Source organism: Pelophylax lessonae (assembly GCF_965119305.1).
Source record: "Pelophylax lessonae genome assembly, chromosome: 5".
In the NCBI taxonomy this organism is placed as follows: domain Eukaryota; kingdom Metazoa; phylum Chordata; class Amphibia; order Anura; family Ranidae; genus Pelophylax; species Pelophylax lessonae.
The window spans coordinates 157,162,173-157,184,634 of record NC_138772.1 but is presented as its reverse complement, the minus strand read 5'-3'; the positions used below and the strand labels follow the sequence as shown (position 1 = coordinate 157,184,634).

At 40.6% G+C, this 22,462-nt stretch overlaps 1 protein-coding gene across 5 annotated transcripts in view; it reads left to right on the top strand.

Annotated features, from left to right (window-relative positions):
• The window catches only part of SLC4A7 (solute carrier family 4 member 7), a 211,769-nt gene that overhangs the window by 159,439 nt on the left and 29,868 nt on the right, over positions 1-22,462 (top strand). For 3 of the 5 annotated variants that reach the window (XM_082258589.1, XM_082258592.1, XM_082258591.1), the window contains 10 exons: positions 1,095-1,154; positions 1,791-1,948; positions 7,912-7,999; positions 9,367-9,513; positions 10,384-10,487; positions 12,418-12,592; positions 14,557-14,690; positions 16,967-17,212; positions 19,007-19,112; positions 21,786-21,947. In XM_082258589.1, the coding sequence (XP_082114715.1) occupies positions 1,095-1,154; positions 1,791-1,948; positions 7,912-7,999; positions 9,367-9,513; positions 10,384-10,487; positions 12,418-12,592; positions 14,557-14,690; positions 16,967-17,212; positions 19,007-19,112; positions 21,786-21,947 (1,380 nt within the window). The remainder of the gene's footprint in view (positions 1-1,094; positions 1,155-1,790; positions 1,949-7,911; positions 8,000-9,366; positions 9,514-10,383; positions 10,488-12,417; positions 12,593-14,556; positions 14,691-16,966; positions 17,213-19,006; positions 19,113-21,785; positions 21,948-22,462) is intronic. The other 2 variants (XM_082258590.1, XM_082258593.1) reach the window with 1 other exon arrangement.

The following is a 22,462-nucleotide window of genomic DNA, read 5'->3' as shown; positions in this document are numbered from 1 at the left end:
GCTTTCTTTTGGTGGTATTTGATCACCACTGGGTTTTTTATTTATATAAAAGTAAAAAGACCTGAAATTAAAAAAAAAAAAAAGAAAACTTTCTACTTTCTATTAAAAAAAAAAAAAAATAAGAAATTCAAATTTCGTCATAAATTTTGCCCAAAATGTATTCTGCTAAATGTCTTGTGATTTGTGTGAAAGTTATAGCGTCTTCAAACTATGGTGTATATAGATTTGGAAATCGATCAATCCTGACAGCAGATTTCACTTCTTGAGGTCCTTTAAAATACAAGGACAGTACAAATGATGCCATTTTGGAAAGTAGACTGTCTGCGGCATTTACTCAGCGGCATGGCGAGTTTTTTTTTTTTAAGTTGCAATTGTTTGTCACATTAAAAATGAAAAAGCATTTGTTTTTGTATTTTTTTTTTTTTTTTACATGCAGTCACTGATGCAGTACAGTGTCATCATATGACTGGTGTGGCAGTGATCAGGGACACTGGTGACAGTATGTTAAAAAAACAAAAAAAAAAGCTAAAATGAGAGCAGGCACAATGATGTACATGTACGTGACTATGCCTGCATGTGCTGCCCTGCCGCAGTGTATGTACGGTTGTGGGTCGGCAAGTGGTTAAAATGACTCTCCTCTACTCCCCGTCCCCAAAATTCTTTTGCCCCCACCTCCATCCCCATCATCTTTAACCCACATGCCATATTTTCACAGGCCTCTGCTTGTTCTGCACATGCGTGAAAAGAACCTTTATTTCTGTGGAGGGGCCATCCACCGTTGGGGCGCACAACCTCTCTATGGGAACGAATAAAGAAATTTTGTGTATGCAAAGTAGTAGTAGTACAGTTATCCTTAAAGCAATAAGTTAAACTCTTGTCCTTTTAAGTCTCAAAGAAATGCAGCCCACCAGTGGAATATCAGACCTGAGTGCCTATAGCCTGTACAGTGGAATACTTCTTTAATGTTATTTTATAAACTTGTTGCACTCTATTTATGTACTAAAATTGGACCATATCCTTGAAATCTGGCACAACATTTATGACAGTGTATGTCATTGTTTTTGCTTGACCTCCTGTTTTCCCACGGCGAGCAGAATTATGACTCCTGGCACTGTAATTGTGGCACGTTTGTAATGGGACGCAAGAGGTCTGCTGTAAGTTCCTGCAGATAGCCATGTCAATGGTTTTCACAACTTATCGCCCACCAGACTCATTTGTGCTGTAGCCCCTGCTATTATACACATATGGTAAAAAGTGTTCATTGGATCCATATTGACCTGAACAAACATTAAACCTTAGACATGTTTTTTATATGATCTTCATTGGCTAAATCTTAAAAGAACCCTACATATTGTGTATAATATCAATTTTGTGTTTTATCCTTTAATTTTAAATCATGTAATTTATTTAGTTATTGTATGGTAATGTATTTCTCTCCATATGTGTAAGAATATCTGTCAGTGTAAGGCATTTTTAAGATCTTGTATCTTCTTTTTTTTTTTTTTTTTTTTTTAAGCATGTATAAATAATTGGGCTTTTATCGATAAAACAAAACAAAAAAAAAATTATTTCATGGAAATATTGCGTTCCAATTCATTAGTAGATTTGTAAAATGGTGTTTGAAAAAGCATTACATCTGACAGATGTCTCCTTGGTGAAAACAATTCTCCACCACGAATTCATGTTTCACATATTTTCATGTGCTGTACCAGAGTCGTCTAGTTCTTGTCCACAGGTACATATTTCATTAAATCTATGTATGGAAAGTTAACGTCTAATTTTTGCCCTAGGTTGACATGAACTTCATGAGGAAGATCCCCCATGGAGCTGAAGCATCAAACGTCTTAGTGGGAGAAGTAGAGTTTTTGGATCGGCCAATCATTGCCTTTGTGAGGTTGAGTCCGGCAGTCCTTCTGTCTGGACTCACGGAAGTACCAATCCCAACTAGGTGAACAAAGTCGGTTATCTTTTTAAAGTTAAACTCCAGCCCTCCCTTTTTTTACCCCCACATTGAAGCAAGTCCTCTCCTGTGTTTAAGCTGATTACTCGCAGTTCCCTGCAAACTTGCATCTTCATAATATAAACCTTGGAAGCTGCAGTAGCTATCTTGAGCCTGCCTTCATTTTCTCGCTGAATGATTTCAATCGTCAGTGACCTCTCCTCCTTATCTTTACAGGTGTTGTCTGCCTCTCATAGCTATTAGCTTTCTCTGCCATCAATAGACTTGTTCCTGAGAATTGCATGAAAGAATAGATCCCTAGCATCCCTTCAGATTCAAGCTCAAGCAACCAATTGGCAGATTGCACAACTCAAATCTGCAGCACCCAGTGGCCAGTAGAAAGAAGCATGCACATATACGGCTCTTAAGAGATCCAAGGCAGAGTGCTGTTCCACTTACTGGAGCCTGTCTGCTCCAAAGATGATGTCACTGGGGGGGGGTTACTTCCTGTAACACAGCAGCATTGTCGCCCTGTGGAAAGGATAGTCTGAGATGGTACCTGGGGGTGGGGAGTCTGAGATGGTAGTTTTATTTGGACTTTAAGAGACAAACAAATTTAATCTAATGCCAACAAACCTTTTTATGCAGTTCCAGCACCAGGTTACAAAACCGGTTTAAACAATGTACAAGAGCTGGCCCTTTAACCACCTGGGTCAGCATTTATATGGTTTCACCCAACCCCTGTAAATGTTATTTGTGATGGACAGCTTGGTGTACATGTTGAGCTAAAGAAAAATATAACTGAAGGCATGGGAAATACAGATAAAAGGAATTAAAATATTGAATACTATTATTTAAAGTGGTAGTAAACTCTGCATTTTGATTTTTACCCACAGGTCCGCTTATAATAATGTTTAGGAGATAATCTAGCGAGAAGCAGCGGGTGACATCACTGGCACTTGCACTCTGAGGGAACGCCATACCTGTTCCGTTCCTTCAGAGCTGTGTGCTGTGGCTGAGACTCCTGTGCGCATGCGTGGGGGTGACATCATTGCGGCTCGGCCATTTAAGTGGCTGCAACCCGCGAACCCGGAAGGAAGAACAGGTGAAGTAGGAAGTTTCTGCACCACTGGAGGGCTAAGTCTTTAATAATGTGCTAGTATTAGTATTACCAGTACAGTAGTTAGTAAGGCTGAAGAAAGACACAAGTCTATCAAGTTCAGTCAGCAGAAACATATCATTGAATAAATCAAAAACCTGCATATACAGAATCATAACTCCACAGTTGATCCAGAGGGAGGCAAAACCCCTTATAAAGCATTTGCCAATTTTGCTCCAACAGAAAAACAATTGTGCTACGCAATCAAATATTCCTTAGAATAACTTTCTACAGTGGGCATCACTAAATGGCTGGCCGCTGGCCAAATGCAGACCGCATCACATTCCTATTCGGACCACCGCGGTACCGCCATTTAACAGTCTTTTCGTCCCCCTGCCTTTGCACTGTAATCCTCAAGAGCTGACAGTGGGAGGCAGGACAGTTCTGGATGGAGCTGCCAGAGGTTAACAAGCAGGTGATTGGCTGCAACCAATCACCATCTTGCAACACCCGCCTTCCATCCAGACATGCTGTGCTTCCCTCTGATCTTCAGTCTGGGTAAGGACATTAAAGTGGGGGACTGAGGACTGTAATCTGGGGGGGCTCAGGACTGTAACGTGGGGGGCTAAGGACATTAAATTGGGGGGACTGAGGGCTGAAATATGGGGGGCTGAGGACTGTAATGTGGTGGCGTGAGGACATTAAATTGGGGGACTGAAGACTGTGACGTGGTGGGCCAAAGACCTCAAAGTGGGGGGGCTGAGGACTTTGATGTGGGGGGGGGGGAAGGCTGAGGACTGTGATGTGGGAGGGCTGAGGACAATAAAGGGGGGGGGGGACCTGAGGTCTGTAATGTGGGGTGGGGGCTGAGGACAAAAAATTGGAGGAGGCTGCTGATGACTGTGATTTGGGGGGGCTCAGAAATGTAATGTGGGGTGCAATAAGGTCAGTAATGTGAAGGGGGCTGAGGACAGTAATGTAGGGTGGCTGAGGACTGTAATGTGGGGGAGGGGGGGGGGGGTTGGGGACTGAGGACAGTAATGTGGGGGATAATGTAAATGGGGGTTGAGGTCAAGGAAGTGTGAAAACATTACTGTGAGAGGGGTGGAAGGGGGTGATGTAAAGGGGGACCTGAGGACTCATTAAAAGGGGATCTTGATGTGAAGGGGGAGGGGACTGTGATGTGCAGTAGGGACTGCAGAGCAGACACTGATATAAGAATGGGTTCAGATCTGTGCATATGCATTAGGTGCACACATCGTGGGTAGGTCAGCCCGTTTTAATGGGCTGCACTATCCACAAGAAACACGTAGAAGTAAGTCCTTGACCTTTTTTTCCAAAATCGCGCCTCACCAAGACGCATGGTGCTGCAGCAGCATGCGGTTTGGCATATGCGAAAAGGCACCACGGGTTCCGACATGATATTCGGACCTCTGTTGGAAGAAAATTTTACTGACCAGAGCTCAGTGAATTTTGATTCAATACCAGTGTTCTACAGTTTTATTACTTATGAATATTAATATCCATTAAGCTTAGCAAGTTGCATCAGTTTTATTGTCACTTTTGAGAACATTCCAGCTTTTAGTGTGGGAAAGGAGTGAGACCCTTCCGCTCCAGCGCAGAAGGATTCCATGTTATATAAAATCAATTGAGCAATTCACATTTCTATTATGTGCCTTCCCAGTCAAGTGGGCTTTTATCAGCAGCTGTAATCCATAAATCAATATTCCATAGCCTTTTCTTTATACAAAGTATCCAAGTAATGAACTAATTAAATGATGCCCAACTATATTCCACTGTCATTCACTGCCAAGTAGAGTATATTGCCCAGTAATAATCATTTGCATTAACACTGGCATCCACACTGTTTGCTTAGGAAGAAAGAGTTTTTGAAGTCTAAGTACATTTTACAAATGTTGGTTTTGCTGTGTATACATTATATAAACCATTGCCATTATTGCCGGAGTTACCATCTTTCTCTTTGATGTGTGATTACAGTGCATAACGAGCGTGCTGGAAGACCAGCATTCAACCGGGATCTGATCAGCACTGGCTGCCAGCGCTGATCAGTGCTGTTGGGGGGGGGGGGGGGCACATTGGGGTAGATTGCTGCACTAACATCGCTTGTTAGTACAGATATCTTTTTTTTATTTAATATTTTTTAGCCCGCTGGGTTGTACAGAAAAAACTTCTAGTGAGCACCCAGCTTAAGTATTGCAGTTTTAGAAGTAGGAAAGCAATGGTAGGGTTTCTTTTTTTTCCCCCATTTAGTATAGGTTTGCTTTAAATATGAATGGCAGGCTATACCACTCTATGATCCTACTATGGTTTCTAAATATAGAGTTGCTTAAGTCTCTAAATATAGCTTGTTAACAGTTTGTCTCAGTTTTCGAAGGTAGAAGGCTGCCAATAAATTTGTTGGTCTCCTAATACAGACACCTAAAATAATTTGTTTAGGACTGCTCTGCTTTAGGATCACAGGGAGTCAGTGGGGCGTGCTGTATGTACACCAGTGACTGCTATAACCAGCCAAGGAGCAGGAGTGGCCAAGGACTTTACCCAAAATAGGGGACATCTGGTTGCCTTTGGAAGAAAGATTTTACCATCCATTTCGGAAGAGGTTCTTTAGTTTTTTACAGTAACATACGTTCTGATTTTGTGCAGACAAAAAATATTGAAGCAATGGCTTCAGCTTTATTGAAGCCACAAGCTATTTTCACTATTTACTCTTCAAGGAAAGCTGCCTGATAACTTTTTTAGTGGCAGCAACTCATGTTGAGTAGACCAATCCCCTCAGCTGGGTAGCGATGTATGTGCTGGATAACTGGTGTCCTAAATGCTTCCCCACTGCAAGGTTCGTCTACGCGATGTAACCCTGCGACACCTCCTCCCTGCGTCGCTGAATGATAAGATTTCATTTTTTGCTAATGTACTTATGTAATGGAAAACTCCTCTTCCCTGTGAAGTCCCCCCCTATTTTGGATTGTTTCAATCATCTCTGCACTGCCTTCTTCTTTCATTTTTTTTTTTTTTTTTTTACCCTTAGGCCCCTTTCACACAGGGGAGTCCGTCGGTGGATGGCTGCTCTGTCTCCGCGCTGTGTGCGGAGACAGAGCTGTCAGGTCTCCGCTGTTCTCTATGGGGGAATCGGATGGGAACGGACCGTCTGTCCATTCTCATCCGATCCCATCCGATCCCCTGGACGGATGGAAAATAGGGTTTCCATCCGTCCAGATTTGACGGATCGGATGTCAGCGGACATGTCTCCGCTGACATCCGATGCCCCATAGAGATGCATGGGGCATCTGTTCAGATCCGCCAAAAAACAGGCGGATCTGAACGGTCCGCCTGTGTGAAAGGGGCCTTATAAATAAGTAAAGTACATACAATGTATATAAAAAGATACAAATGATATAATAAAGATGTAAAAGATATAAAAATTCCATACAATAAGGACGTAGTGCCACGTAAACCTAGTTTAACGTCTGAATGTTTCTGTAATAGGATTAAAGTAATCTACTGTAAATCTTACAACTCATTTAGCTCTACATGAAGTACCTACTTTCATTTTTAATAAGCATATAGAAACAAGAAGAGCAGTGAAAAAAACAAAGTTGGAACATTTAGCCTCTTCACTGCCTTACTGTACGTACTATAACCTTAAAAGCAGTGCATCGAGCATAACCTTGGTAATACCTTGGGAACCAAACCTGGCCCCAACAGTGGGAGGACAGCCTGTAATGTTGCCTCGGTCACTGGATGCTGCTATGGTGCCCACCTTGTTGCTTAATGCGATGCATGTAGTTAGTGGGAGGGTGCTATACAGGTCCAGGGCCCTGGTCTATTCCTGTGGATCCCTTGCTCTGAAGCCCTCCTTTTTTTTTAATGTTAAATGTCCTAAAAGTGGAAGTAAAGGCAAAACCTAACTTACTCTAAACCTACTCTCAGCCACAGTCTAAGCCTAATCTATCTAGCCCTGGTGTAGGAGAGACAGCTGACAATGGAAGCCCCATAGTAACTCTATGGGTGATGTCACTTCCCAGGCATTTCCCAGCCGTTGTCAGGTTTCTCGTGCACACAGAGGGCGCTGCTCAAGACAGGACCGGAACCGATTCAAAATAGGTAGGTATAGCAATTTATTTTCTTTATAGGACTAGAGAGATTGGGCTTAGAATGTGGCTGAGAGTAGGTTAAGAGGCCTTTAACACAGAGGAGCTTTTCAAGTGCTTTGGTGGTTAAAAAAAAAGTGCCTGAAAAGCTCACGAAAACGTATTCCCATTAAGATTAAATGCTTTCACACTGGGGCAGTGTGCTGGCGGGACGGTGAAAAAAAAATCCAAGCAGCATCTTTGGAGAATGTTTGGAGTGCAAAAAAAAGTGCCTCAAAAACGCCCCTCTCCATTGAAAAGAATAGAAAGTGCCTCCAAAAGGGCTTCAAAAGCACCTCAAAATAGTTATTGAAGCAGTTTTTGAGTCACGTGTCCTTAAATAAAGCGCACCGCTAACGCCTGAAAAGCGTTCAGTTTTATGGGTAGTTTTCAAGTGCCACAGTGTGAAAGGGCTCATAGAGTTAGTTAGGTTTTGCCTTTACTTCCACTTTTAACATGTTTATGGTTGTTGAGCACATGGGAGTCCCAAAACAGTTGGCCTTTTTTTTTTTTTTTTTTTTTTTTACCGAGACGTGTTCATGAAACCACACTGCTACAGTTAAGTTGTGAATAGTGTATAACGTAATTCTTAAGTAAGATGCCCTCATCTAATACCTGATCTATCAATAGGTTCAGGTAAATAATGTATATAACAGTCTTTCCTGTTCCTTTCTCTTAAAATATACATGACTTGTATTTTAGTCTCACCTTATTTCATTCAACAGGTTTTTATTTGTATTATTGGGTCCAAATGGAAAAGCTGCTCAGTATCATGAAATTGGAAGATCAATAGCTACTCTAATGACTGATGAGGCAAGTCTTATTTTTTAACATTTTGTGTGCTTTTGACCATACCTATTGAGTAATGCCTGATCTCATCTTGCTGGATGCCATCATGAATTAAAATGATGTCTATACTGACCACAATCTATACTAGTAAATAATTTAGGGGCCTTATTTTCCGAGTGTCCTCATAGGAGGGAAGTAAATCTTTCTACATATTGCTAAAGCTTATGGAGTGTTGAGTTTTGTATGTACACATTTGCTTTTCTCTCTTACACAGACATACACGTGTACTGACAATTTGGCCATATTAACCCTTTTGATTGTGCAGTTAATTTTTATTGTTTTGCTAATAATCTTTAATGATGTGATCACTATGTTGCCTAACGTGTTAGCACTTCAAGTTTCAGTACAAAATAAAGGCTTTGTATTTGTGTGCAGGTGTTGCAGCTAAAAAGTGTGAAAAGTCAACACTTTTTTGTGTTTAGGATAGAGTAGAAAAGGGTTCAAATATTGAGATCAATGTATTTTTTTAAGTCTGCCTTCTGTTGGAGATTTCTTTCTTCCAGTTGTGTCTCTGGGACAGGAAGAAAGAGGAAACCTCCCCTATGAAATCTCTATAAGTTGTCACAGGAACAGATGTTCTTATTGGAAGGTTTCTGTTTGTAAAATGTTGGATTTTTCATTATTTTCTCTCTTAGGCTAGCCATATACGTTTGAATCTCTGCTGGTTCAGCAGTTACCGGTTGAGGTTCGAACCATGTATGGGCAGGCTGAATGTACCAAGTTAACTGATTGTTCGATCAACTTGGGGAAACTAGCCTGCCGGATTTTACATGTGATTATCACTCCTCGTCGAAGGAATACAGAGGCTCGGTGGGTGGGAATCCCCTGTCAACACTGTCTGTCTGTTTTGATGGGGGAATCAAGCGTATTTCTTTCCTGCTCTATGTATGGGCTGCTTAAGTGACTATGGCTACCAAGATAAACCGAGAAGGCGAATCTTCCTAGTGGGAACACAGACTGCAGTAAAAACTTTCCTGTTCTATTCCAGAAGAAAGAAAGTTTTGGCTGTACATACAGGTCAAAGAAAATCTGTACTTAAAAAGTAAAATCTATGCCTAAGAACAGGCGCCACAGAAAAAGTTTCTCTACCTTGGTTGCTAAGCTCCAAAAACTGCCAGGCTAATTGGATCGCCCTTATTGGACTCTGTGGCAGCTTTATTGGCTGCTTGCTGACTTCACTAAGTCAGAGAAAGCCAAAACTTGTAACATGGTGAAACTAAATCACAGTGGGGCACAGAACAGAAAAAATAAAAATTAACAAGTCTCTTCACATTAGTGGCATTTTTCTAAAGATTTGGGAATAATTTAATTATTTACGGTTTTCTTCACAGATATTCCATGATGTTGCCTACAAAGCGAAAGACAGAAATGATCTTTTAGCGGGAATAGACGAGTTCTTAGACCAAGTGACGGTCCTACCTCCTGGAGAGTGGGATCCATCTATACGCATTGAGCCACCAAAAAGTGTTCCTTCTCAGGTCAGTGTTCTACATTGTTGGTTTTGGCCTAACCTAGGTTGCTGAACAAGGATGAAAGGTAATCCCTGGTAAAAATTTCTCTAAGCAGACCGCATTTAAAAAATGCGGTATATTGTACAAAGCGCAGGTATTTTTTTTTTAGTTTGCATTATACAATGCCAAACCATCTGTTACGTTTGGCATACAGTGTCACATCGCGTAAGAAATTTGCAGAGTTGTCTGTTATGTATAATGTATAAATGGATCTATAAATAAATATCCCCAATTAATTTTTTTCCATGGCCGCTAATGAATGCAAGATGTTTCAAGAAAATATTTAGTTCAGTATATATATCTGCATATGCATAAAAAAGAATATTGGTAAAAATGGCCAGTGGCCATAGGTGGATCGAAATTTGGCACGTTTAGTAGGAATAAAACTAATTTCTATCCATCTATGGTCGGTCCTGTTGTTTCCATATTGCACACCTGAATCCATGAACTACTATAGAGTGGTAGTTCATTGAGAGCTACAAGCTGACAGCCGAATAGAATATCGGGGCTTGTAGTTGATTTATTCACAGAACTCTGTGAATAAATGATGCAGCCATGTGGGCGGAGCCCCACACATCCACGCTCTTTTCAAAAAGTGACAGCTGGTACGGGGAACTTCTCCTCATACTGCTGGAACACCAGGTGCTCGGATCCTTGAGCAGCTGCAGGAGTGGGAACGTGTTAGATGATCCACCCTAAAAACAGGTGGAACATGTAACATGTTCCTAAAGGTGAACTTATCCTTTAATGGGGAGTGTTCTGTTAACTCATGCCCATACTCATATGCTCAAATAGCGCATTTGACTGACTGCTTAATTCTTTTTCCCACTTGTACAGGAAAAGCGCAAGATCCCAACCATCCCAAATGGTTCAACACCAACAGGTGAGACGCTAAAGGAGGAACAACACCATGCTGGCCCAGAGCTCCAAAGAACTGGAAGGTGTGTGTCGTGCTCAATTTTTTTATTAGCCAACTGCAAATTCTGAAATGTTTGAATAGTTCTAGAAAATGTCTCCTTGTTGATTTCTCTATGTGGCACAGACACTCATGATCATGGACTATACATTTTTGTTGTGGCCTTACTAGAGAAAACTTCAAGGATCAGTTTAATTCCACTGAAGGTTTTTTTTAAAAAAAATGTATGTTTATATGTTGTATGGCACTTTATTCATTTATTTTTAGTAATCAAATGCTGAATATACAGTATAAAAATGTACTCCGTTAAATTTTAAGTATTACAATCACTGTGTGAGTAAAAACCAAACTAACTTTGCTGCTCTGTTGATGTTTAACAAGAACAGAAGGTTCATATTTTTAGTTTAAACTTTCTATCACAAAATGTGCCTTTTCAAAGTGACGTGATTCTGGTGGCCTTTTGTCCCAGTAATATTCTTGACTCCCGCTGCTTATCAGAGGGTTTTAATGTTTAAACTACTGCTAATGGGAAACCGGCATGCTTTTCTAGGTTTTATTGTTGTAAGGGGAATAAAATAATAAAACCCATAGAAAACAACAGACGCACAAGAAAATATGGCTGAACAATTAGAGGTACATCATCATTAGCTACAATAATAATCAAAACATGTAGGCAAGAAACACAAAGGGGCCAAAAGGAACAATTCCTGCTGTCCACAGAAACCAATCAGTCACTGTATCTGTTTCATAGCAAGACTGGAAGATCATTGGTAGGTGTGGGCAATGATTTTCCTTTGCTTATTTTTGATGTTCTAGCTTTTCAGATTGTTGGATATGCATTTTAAAAATGTATTCATTAACATTCTAGAGAGGAAGCTCCATAAATTACAGAGAAACTTTCCTTGGTCTCTCTACACAATAAGGTTTCAGTGCTGCTGCCATGTGACACTGATAATGCGAAATCTAATAATTCTAACTCAAGAAGAGGGTGGGCATTGTAGTGGTATTGCATTGCAGATATTTAAATTGCTTTGCAAATAGGTTTTAAGCTATATAGCCTCTGCAGATTTGTTTGATAAACCTAGAAAATCATGACTATTTCCCACTTGCATAATTGTCCATCGCATCTCAACATCCATTTGTAATTTATTCAGGTTTATATATGATTTCATATGACTGTTTAACTCATGTATAGTATTGCATAAATGTTTATTGGTTACAGTTATTTCTCTTTTGGAAGTTAGAATAATTGGAATATAGTAGCTATTCCCCAGCTTAATAGAGATATCCCTGGATTGATATAGATATGGTCAAAATTAATGAAAACATAAAATGATTAATTTTATGTGTGGCCAGATTATTTCAGTTGAAGGGCCTCTTTATGGTCAGCTAACAGAAGGGGCCTAATGTCCAGGACCCATGGGGGTTTATTTACTAAATTGCTGTGCATGATAGCCAATCCACTTCTAACAAAAGCAAAAACATGGAAGCTGATTGGTTTCTATGCAGAGCTGCACCACATTTTGTACTCTCCAGTTTTAGTAAATCAACCCCATGATGTCTAAAGATAGAAGCCCCATTCTGGCTACCCATTCAGTGCTCTATGTTCTCAAAGAGGTTTGGGTTAACCCCTAGCTGCTAATTTCAGCTTAGCTTTTGTTGGTCTCATTACACTCATCAACATAAAAAAGGTTGGTTGCTATTGGCCATTGCCCATAGCTAGTCTTTGTACTGTGTTGGCAAATACGGCAATCTTGGCAGTATTAACTATACAAAAGATCAAGGGCTGAATATTAAGAGTTGAAAGCCCTGGCCATCATACCCCTTCTGTTCTGCTGGATACAGGGAGGGGATTGCAAAGAAATCTTTTAATGTAGATGGTTAGCTCCTTTAAATAAGAAAGTAGTTAGACTCCTGCAGTGTACAGATTGACGAGTTTCATCTCACCTATTTAGGCTTTTTGGTGGTTTGATGCATGACATCAAAAGGAAAGCACCTTTTTTCTTGAGTGACTTCAAGGATGCATTAAGTCTGCAGTGCCTGGCCTCCGTTCTTTTCCTATACTGTGCCTGTATGTCTCCTGTAATCACTTTTGGAGGTCTCCTGGGAGAAGCCACACAAAACAGAATAGTGAGTACAAAAGAAAGATTGGTAGTGCCCAGGCTTTTATTAGACCTTCTCAGGAAGGTGTCCATGTGCATTTGTCTCACGTGTTCATGCTTGATCCAAAGAGTCTACCCCACAGTATTTGAACTTCCCCCGCTTACAGCTCTGACACAGTTTGGGGGAACCCAAGTGAACAGAAGATGCAGAGTTTGAGGTAAAACAGTTGTACGTCAGGAAGTCTAACAAGACATGGGCCCAAAGCGATCTCCAGAGTCCTACGCCAGGCAACGTTTTTTTATTTGCTTCTTTCCTTACCTTTAGGTTTCTGTTTGTTACTTGAATAAGGTAAAATGCTTTTACTGTAGTTCTGTCGTTTTATTTTCTAACTAATAAGTTAAACTACCAGGATTTTTTTTCTGCAGCATTCATCAATTTATGTATATGCACTACCTATACTCATTATGAAAACAGCCGGCTTTGAGTTGCCACTCATCTGTATTCAGGTGCTTGTAAGATTTTGGCTCTAACTCAAATTTTGCTCCAGTCTGGCCATATACGGCAGCAGCCACCCTTCTCTTCATAAGCTTTCCTCCTTTAGGCTAAGGTCTAGTTATGCTCTTTAACAGATAGTTATATTGGTCTAATGTAAGTATGCATATCTCCTACATTTTGGGACTGCTGTGGAAGGTGACAATCACAGTAGTTGCTGCTGTGATCACTGCAATCTTCCAGGTCCTGTGCTGAGCGGCTTTCTTCTAAAGGATGACCACAGAGGGTCGCTTGCTTGGCACTTCCGCCATATACAGAACACCTTGTATTTTTTCAGTGACTACAAGAAGTTCTCTGATTTGTTGAAGTGGAGATCATGACATCACCTGCCTCTCCACCTTACCCAATCTTTTCATTAAAATACAAGGCATTTTGTAAATAGCAGCAGTGTGAGATGAGCAACCCTCTGTGGCCACTATGCAAAAGAGAAACTGCTCAGCACAGGACCCAGAGGATTGTTGCGATCATGGTAGTTTCATCGACTGCTGCCATCCTTGTCATTTTCCACAGCGGCCCTTCAGGTATGCAATATGCATGCGTACGCTAGTCCAAGCTGGACCAATGTAGCTATGCAATAAAGGTCATACCTAAACTTCAGCTTTAAGGAATGAAAACAATCAATGGTCCAAAAATGCCACCAATACTTAATTGATATGCTGTGTGTTCTCATGAGTTTACTGGTTCAAAGTGGCTGTCTCCATTGTGTGTATAGTAGACAAGTGCACATTATAATCATGGCTGTATAGTCCAATATAAAGGACTTTTTTTCTTATGTTTAAGTTTAGTATTTTATGCAAAAATGTTCCAACAGCCCAGTTTTTGTATTTAAATGTATCAAATGTAGCCCTACCTGTATTATTAACTGTTTTGTTTATTAGCAGATATTGGTATTTTTGTAAGCTGTTAAACTGGGCAGAGTTGTGATGGCGCAAAGTAATTTTACTTTTAGACGACAGATAGAACATTGCTGGTGCAAATGTGTATATTAGAGAGTCTGTTCCAAAGTTAAATTATATTGCAAGTTAAATAATGAAGTTACAATAAACATGCAGGGTTAATTTGGATAAACCGAAGTCTCACTTCCTGTTACATAGACACAGGAAGTTGGTGCCAAATTGTATTTAGGTGTCCAAAAAACAAATTGACCTGATAAAAGATTTGTTTTTTCAAAATCACATAGAAATATGCAGTTGAATGTAAATTGCTGTCAGTGTATAATCTTTTGTGTAGTAGTGTATGTACTGTTCATTAAAATTTTTACTGTGACCTGCACAGGCTGAGTCGCAGATGAGGAAGTGTACATGCTATGTTTGCAGATTAGCTGTGTGTTGTCATGTGGATTGTGGTTGCTTGATATGACTTCTTTTTATACATTTTGTCTTGTGAACTTTTGTTACTGAACACAAAATGCAACCCATTATTTTGTTTCTTCTGAACAGAGTGCAATAGAGTCTCTTTTTGGAGCATCCCTAACGGGCATTGCCTATTCTCTATTTGCTGGACAACCCCTCACCATATTGGGAAGTACGGGACCTGTCTTAGTTTTTGAAAAGATTCTTTTTAAGTTTTGCAAGTGAGTATGATTTTAGCATTCGTCTGCTGCTCAGCATATTAACACATTAAATCATGAGCAATACTCTAGTTCAGGGATTCCCAAACTATGGCCCTCCAGTTGTTTAGGAACTACAATTCCCATCATGCCTTGTCATGTATGTGAATGTCAGAGTTTTACAATGCCTCATGGGATGTGTAGATCTGCAACAGCTGCAGGGCCGTAGTTTGGGAATCCCTGCTCTAGTTTAATCACAGCACATCAATTAAAGTGGAACTCTGAGAAAAATAAAAATCCTGCCTGGCAGTGGGGGGGGGGGGGGGGGGGTCGTCACCCTAAACTACAAGGGTTAAATGCTAAGGGGACCTGTACCAGGGACATTTACTTAACTTTTTCCATCACTTCCCCATCAGCTTGTGCTCTTCTCTTCTCCCTAACTCTCCGCCTTGTGGGTGATCCCTTGGATTCCTCATGTACAATGCAGGGCTATTGGCCCTGCATTGTATGTGATGGCGTCAGACTGCCTGCAACCGCCAGAATGCTGAAGAGAAGATGCTGTGGGGGCTTGTCTTATAGCATGATATATCAGGTAATGTATATGCAAATCTCAACTTTTTCTATAAATGTTGAGCTTGACCCTAGCTTCCTATTGATCAGGCGTCTTGAGGAGTACGATCAAGCTAATATTTTACAGGTAATTGTTATGTATGAACCTTTTTATCTCTGAATCCATTTCAGACACATTTGGACACACAAATTTAAATAACAGTAACCTCAACCTATGACTTTTCTTCTGTGATTGTTTAGAATAAAAATCTCCTCAATGGTGACATGGATGTCAAATAAAACTGACAGGGATTTTAACCCTTCTCTACCAGAAATAGGTTTTGCCCTTGAATACATACACTATATTACCAAAAGTATTGGGATGACTGCCTTTACATGCACATGAACGTTCATGCCAGTCTTAGTCCGTAGAGTAGAGTTGGTCCACCCTTTGCAGCTATAACCGCTTCAACTTTTCTAGGAAGGCCGTCCACAAGATTTAGGAGTGTGTCTATGGGAATGTTTGACCATTTGGGAGCATGAAATTGTCAAAAATGTCTTGGGATGCTGACGCCTTAAGAGTTCCCTTTACTGGAACTAAGGGGCCAAGCCCAACCTTTACAAAACAACCCCACACCATAATCCCCCTCCACCAAATGATTTGGACCAGTGCACAAAGCAAGGTCCATAAAGATATGAATGAGCCGGTTTGGGGTGGTGGGACTTGATTGGCCTGCACAGAGTCCTGACCTGGAAGAATGGTCAAACATTCCCAAAGACACACTCCTAAACCTTGTGGACAGCCTTCCCAGAAGAGTTGAAGCTGGTATAAGTGCAAAGGATGGGCCAACTAAATATTAAACCCTACGGACTAAGGCTGGGATGTCATTAAAGTTCATGTGCGTGTAATAGCAGGTGTCCCAATACTTTTGGTAATATAGTGTATTAAAGGCCCATTTACACTGTTGCGTAGCATCAGCATGTTGCCGTCCTGTATTGGCACCCCAGTGCACAAAGGGGACCCAAATGCTCTATTGTGCATTTAAGTGGTGATGCAGGTTTGTAATTTTTTTGTTTTTGGCATTTTGATGCATTGGCAGCTAGTGCACACTGATGTATTGTGGCCTTCCTATTGCCTGTAATTTTACACTAATGCTTTAGGTGGACCTAAACTTAAAAATTGAAGGTTTTGCAGGAAACATTTTACTAATGTTAATTATGCATAAGCAATATCTGAAAAAAATGATAATTTTGTCTAAAATTTCCCCTATAAAATGACATTTCATTTTCTGGTATGTGAGTGTGCCTAGGCACCACTGCACTGACCGCCTATTTGCTATATATCCGAGTTGTGCATCTAAGGCAGTGCTGCCTCTGAGTGCAAGTCTCAGGAGATTTGGAAAAGAGATTTCGTGATGCCACTGATGTACTGCTCATTGTTCTTGCTGGAGTCTCTGCCATGAGGAAGCAAAGCCCTGCCTCTGCCAAGATGGCCGCCTCCACATAGAAACATAGTCCAGAACAAGACATGGTAAGTCCATAATGGGTAAAGATCAGCTGCAGGAAGACCAAAGAAAAACCGAAACATACTGGTGACTAGTCCTTTTGTCCTCTGCCTGCATTCCCTTGACAATTTCCAAACTTCGGTTGCTCTTTACCGCCGACTATTTAGAACTCATACTGTGCATGCTACTATCTTATTCTAATTTGCTTTGAAGTAGGGTCATTATTGTTGTGTTTTTTCCCCCTAGAGATTACAAATTGGCCTACCTGCCTTTGCGAACTAGTATCGGCTTGTGGACTGCGCTCCTCTGTTTAATATTGGTAGCCACGGATGCAAGCAGCTTGGTCTGTTATATTACGAGATTCACAGAAGAAGCATTTGCTGCTCTCATTTGCATAATCTTTATTTATGAAGCGCTAGAGAAATTGTACCACTTGGCAGAAAAATATGTTTTCAATATGCACAATGATCTCGACATGCTGACAAAATACTCGTAAGTCTAAAAAATAATTACTGTCACTCCCGACGACTCATTTGTTGCATCTGTTTTGCTAAAATAGCTGCAGTCATTGTATCTGTTTGTATCTATGTAGCAGGGCTCTGACCAGCAGCGTTATATGCCACATGGCTTTGTACTGCAGGACAGACTTCAGTTTGTTACACTTGAGGACACTTTTAACAAAGCCTTTTCTATGTTCTATGCCTGCATAAAAATGAATAATGCTAAGATAATGAAACCACAAGCAAATGAACATCCCATAAAGTACTGTTGTGTAAGAAATATGAACTGGTTTAGAACTGTCATGTATCTTTATGACATCATTTGTTTAGGTCCTGTTCACACTTAAATATTTATAGTGAAACACTTACATTTCAGGCAGAAATCCTATTTTTTATGTGGTGGTGGCATTTTGTGTGTTTTGAAAGGAAAACTAGAAGGGCCTATTCACACTTGTGTGTTGTGATGTGCCTTCATAGGTGTGAATGGGTCCTAAAAGAAGCAGGATGTTTAGCCAAACTGCCAGTTGACTGTATGAAGTTCTTTCTACAACTTTGTTCCCTTTTGATAGTTTGATAGTGTTGCAATTGTCAATAGGACCATTACAAGCCTGATGAAAATAGAATATGGGCAGCACATCATCCAAGTGATTTTAGACACCCTCAAGCTGAGTAAATGGGAGGCTTTTTCAGCCCAAATTTAATGTGTTTATAAACCCTTACAAATACCCAGTGAAGTGACTGGCCCCAGGTGATACACAGTAAATCTTCCTACATATGTTGTACCTGTTTATCTGAATTCTTCTCTTCTCTACATCCGTTCAAAGTCCAGAATTTATAAAGCTTGTCTGAGCTGTAGGAAATAAAGGAGGTGGGGGGGGGGGCAGAGAGCTGAAATCACACTCAGTGAGGAGAGGAGAGGAGTTCTGAGAGCTTATTGGATAGAAGGGCCACACACCCCCTTCACACAGCACATCTGAAGAGATCGGAGGCTGTGAATAAGCTGGAGCTCCCTCCCTGACACCTTCTCCTCTTGGTGTCAAGAAAACTGATTCATGCTGATAACAGAGGAAGGAAGCAGCAGATAGAATCAACACTTAGTGATCTTAACTGAGACAAGTACACACTATAGAGGAATTTGCTTTGTTCACATTTCAATAGTTTAAGATTTTTTTTTCTCTCAATCCTTTGCGACTGGACCAAAGTTCTTCCTGTCTTAGTTCTTGAATGTACATTCCCTTCTCCTCCACACAAGTCCTGAAAGTTAATAGTAAGTTTGTCATGTTAGTGATTAGGATAAGTTCACCTTTTGAACATGTTATATGTTCACCCCCCTTCCCTGTGACAGCAGAAGGGGGTTCCTCTCCTCCATAGTCACTGTCACATTTTAAAATCGCACGTCAGTCGTTCACAGGGTTGTGCAAATGAGTAAACTACAAGTCCCGTGTTCCACCACGGCAGATAGTTTGTAGTTCTCAATGGACTGCTAGTGTACCAATCGGTGCGCTCGTAATACTTTCATTCTCCCTTCAGCTTTCAGACTGAAAGCCCATACAGAGGTATGGACAGAAAGCAGGAGGAAGAGTGTGCAGGAACCTGTCATTGCACCCACATCCACTGACCACTGGTGCAATACTTTTCAGGTTACTGTGGAAGATAACAATAAATGCACTTTTTGGGGATTTTTTGTTTGTTTTACCTGCAAAAATCTGTGCTTTTTTTTTTTTTTTATTTGTTAAAGGTGAACTTAGCCTTAATTTAACCCTAATTTATGTCTTTTGTTCCCTAGGTGTGTTTGTGCGGAGCCAGTGAACCCTGACAACAAGACTCTGGCCTTCTGGAGTGACAAGAATATTACTGTCGATGAAGTGCAATGGAATAACCTCACTGTCTCAGTAAGTCTCAGTACATCTATTTCATAAGCATAAGCGTGCACGTAAAAGAACAAAAATATATGTGTGTGTGTGTGTATGTGTATATGTATATATGTGCGTGTGTATGTATGTACAGTATCTCACAAAAGTGAGTACACCCCTCACATTTTTGGAAATATTTTATTATATCTTTTCATGTGACAACACTGAAGAAATGACATTTTGCTACAATGTAAAGTAGTGAGTGTACAGCTTGTATAACTGTAAATTTGCTGTCCCCTCAAAATATCTCGACACACAGCCATTCATGTCTATACTGCTGACAACAAAACAGGGTACAGCCCTAAGTGAAAATGTCCAAATTGGGCCCAATTAGCCATTTTCGCTTCCCCAGTGTCATGTGACTCGTTAGTGTTACAAGGTGTCTGGTGTGAATGGGGAGCAGGTGTGTTAAATTTGGTGTTATCGCTCTCACTCATATTGGTCACTGGAAGTACAACATGGCACCTCATGGCAGATAACTCTCTGAGGATCTGAAAAAAAGAATTGTTGCTCTACATGAAGATGGCCCAGGCTAGTAGAAGATTGCCAAGACCCTGTCATAATGGAGGGGTGAAAGAGGACTCCAATGACAACCTGTGAAGCTCTGGTGAACTTCATGCTCAAGAGGGTTAAGGCAGTGCTGGAAAAAAATGGTGGCCACACAAAATATTGAGATTTTGAGCCCAATTTTGACATTGTCACTTAGGGGTGTACTCACCTTTGTTGCCAGCGGTTTAGACATTAATGGCTGTGTGTTGGATTATTTTGAGGGGACAGCACATTTACACTGTTATACAAGCTGTACACTCACTACTTTACATGTAGCAAAGTGTAATTTCTTCAGTGCTGTCACATTAAAAGATATAATAAAATATTTACAAAAATGTGAGGGGTGTACTCATTTCTGTGTTCAAAGTGCCAGCGTAAGATCACATTGATCTGAGAATGTGAAGTTTCTACCCAGACTTAAGCCGGCCATAGATGGTTCGAATCTTGGGCAGTTCAGCAGGGACTGGCCAAGATTCAAACCCTGTATGAGCAGCCTGATTGTACCCAAATCGATCGATCAGCTTGGGTACAACCAGTCTGTCAGATTTTAGACGGCAATAATCACTGTGTTCTCCCGACCGGGGCGGCTTGGAGAACGCAATAGCTCCACAGGAGGGATTCCCCTGTCAACACTGACTGTGTTGTTAAGGGAATCTAGAGATTTTCTTTCCTGAAACCCGTAGTGGCAGGAAAGAAAATCGCTCCATCTATGGCCGTCTTTAGCTTTTCATAGTTCCATCGGTTTTAGTCTTTTCTTCAGCTCTAATCTGCTCTGACAGCTGTGATTGTGCAGTAGTAGGGATGGGCACAGACACAGCCTGGCTCGCACTCACCCTTGACTAGATTTTAAGCAGGGTAAGGACTGATATATATTGAGCCAGTTAGATATGGAGGCATAGTCAAACATCAAAGCTTTTTGCTTAACCTGATTTTTTTTTTTCTTTAATAATGACAGATAAATGTCAAAACTATAGTTCATTTTTGTCAATTGATATAGAACAGCCATATTAGTTGTAGTAGGCTCATCTGATTAGTATAGTGCTACATATAAAGATTTAACCTGCTGTTTAAGTTTAACTCCAGCCCAAATTTTTTTTTAGGTTTGGATAGAGTGGGAAAAAGTTAGAACCTCTGTTAAGCCTATACATACAGGTTGAATGTCAGGAGACCTAGGCCGGTTTAAAAAAAAAAAAAAAAAAAACAGCTGACATTCGGCCAGCTTCTGTCAGACGTGCATGCTGGGAAAACCAGCAGTGGACCGACTCCTGATCAATGCTCTCAGCCAATGGCAGGGAGCGCTAAATAGAGTGTTCTGGTGGGGGGAGGTGTCCCCCTGTCTAAACACAACAGCTCAATGGGAGAGATTGCTGCACTAACTTTGCATAGTTAGTACAGGGACCCCGACTATAAGATGACAGTTTTTTTTTTTTTTTTTTCATCCAGCCCAAAAACTCATAGTGTGTACCAGGCTTTAGTTTTTAATAAAATCTAAGAGGTTGTTTTACTAATGGCAAAAGGACTGTGCAGTTGCTCTTATTTCATTTCTCCCAGAGCTTTGTGAATGTGGTAAAATTTCAATTTGTGAAGAATACCCAATCGGGTGCAAGGGAAATAAAAAAAATAAACCGCATTTTTGCTTGCACATGATATGATGATGGAAATAAGCAGAGCTTCACCACATTAACTAAACCTGAGGGGAAAATGAGTGCAACTGCACTTGCAAAATGCACAGTCTATTTGCATTTAGTTAATGAACTTCATAGTCTTCAGTGGGAAGATTGAAATCCTTTCCTACCTTTGTGAATACAGTCGCTGGAATATAGGATGTGAGGAGAAACCTCTTCAACTGAGACAGACAGCAGAGAAAGGCTGATCAGGGTTTTTAACCTCTCACAATCTGTCCCAAACCAAAAAAAACTATGTTTCAGCTGGAGTTTTACTTACATTAGAAGAATACAGTATTACAAATGGTACACTGTGACTTTCAGTTTATATTGAGTTAATATAATGTCATGTCGCCATCTAGCTAAGTGGAAGTAGAGGAAGGTAAACATTAATAGGATCAGGAATACGCTTTCATGTCTGTAATTCTTTTCTCTTTAGGATTGTCTTGCACATCATGGTTCGTTTGTAGGTTCTGCCTGTAGTCATCATGGTCCTTACATCCCTGATGTCTTCTTCTGGTCCGTCATCTTGTTCTTTACAACGTTCTATCTCTCAGGCTTTCTGAAACAGTTCAAGACCAAAAATTATTTTCCCACCAAGGTAAAAAAGTCCTGTACAATTTTGCTACCCTCTCACTAGTAGTAGTACATTTAGGGACATGTCTTACATTGTATTACTGTATACATGAACTATGCTCACTGTAAGCTGTTGATTCTGTTTAAAGATAAAAGTATTGTGTACTTTCAGTGAGTACATAGTTTGAGTTATGATTACAATGTTTGCCTGAAAACTCCAGGCACACAGATAAACACACAAAGGAAATGTATACTAAATGTGGAAGCTGGTTTACCTGCTAAAGAACTTGTTTCTGGCCATCCAGCTCTAAGATTTATACAGTTTTGCAAAACAATGCAGCCCTGTCTGGCTAGGCAGGGAACCTGATTTTTCTCTGCTGAAGTTAGGTTACAATATACTTGTCTCTTTCCCATCCTATGACTGAACAGACAAAAGGGAAGCAGCAGATCTATGGGTTCTATTTGCATTTTTTCTGTAGCACAGCTGGTTGGCTCCATGAGCTGCTTCGCCCTATCTAAGCTCTTCTATACAGAGACTGA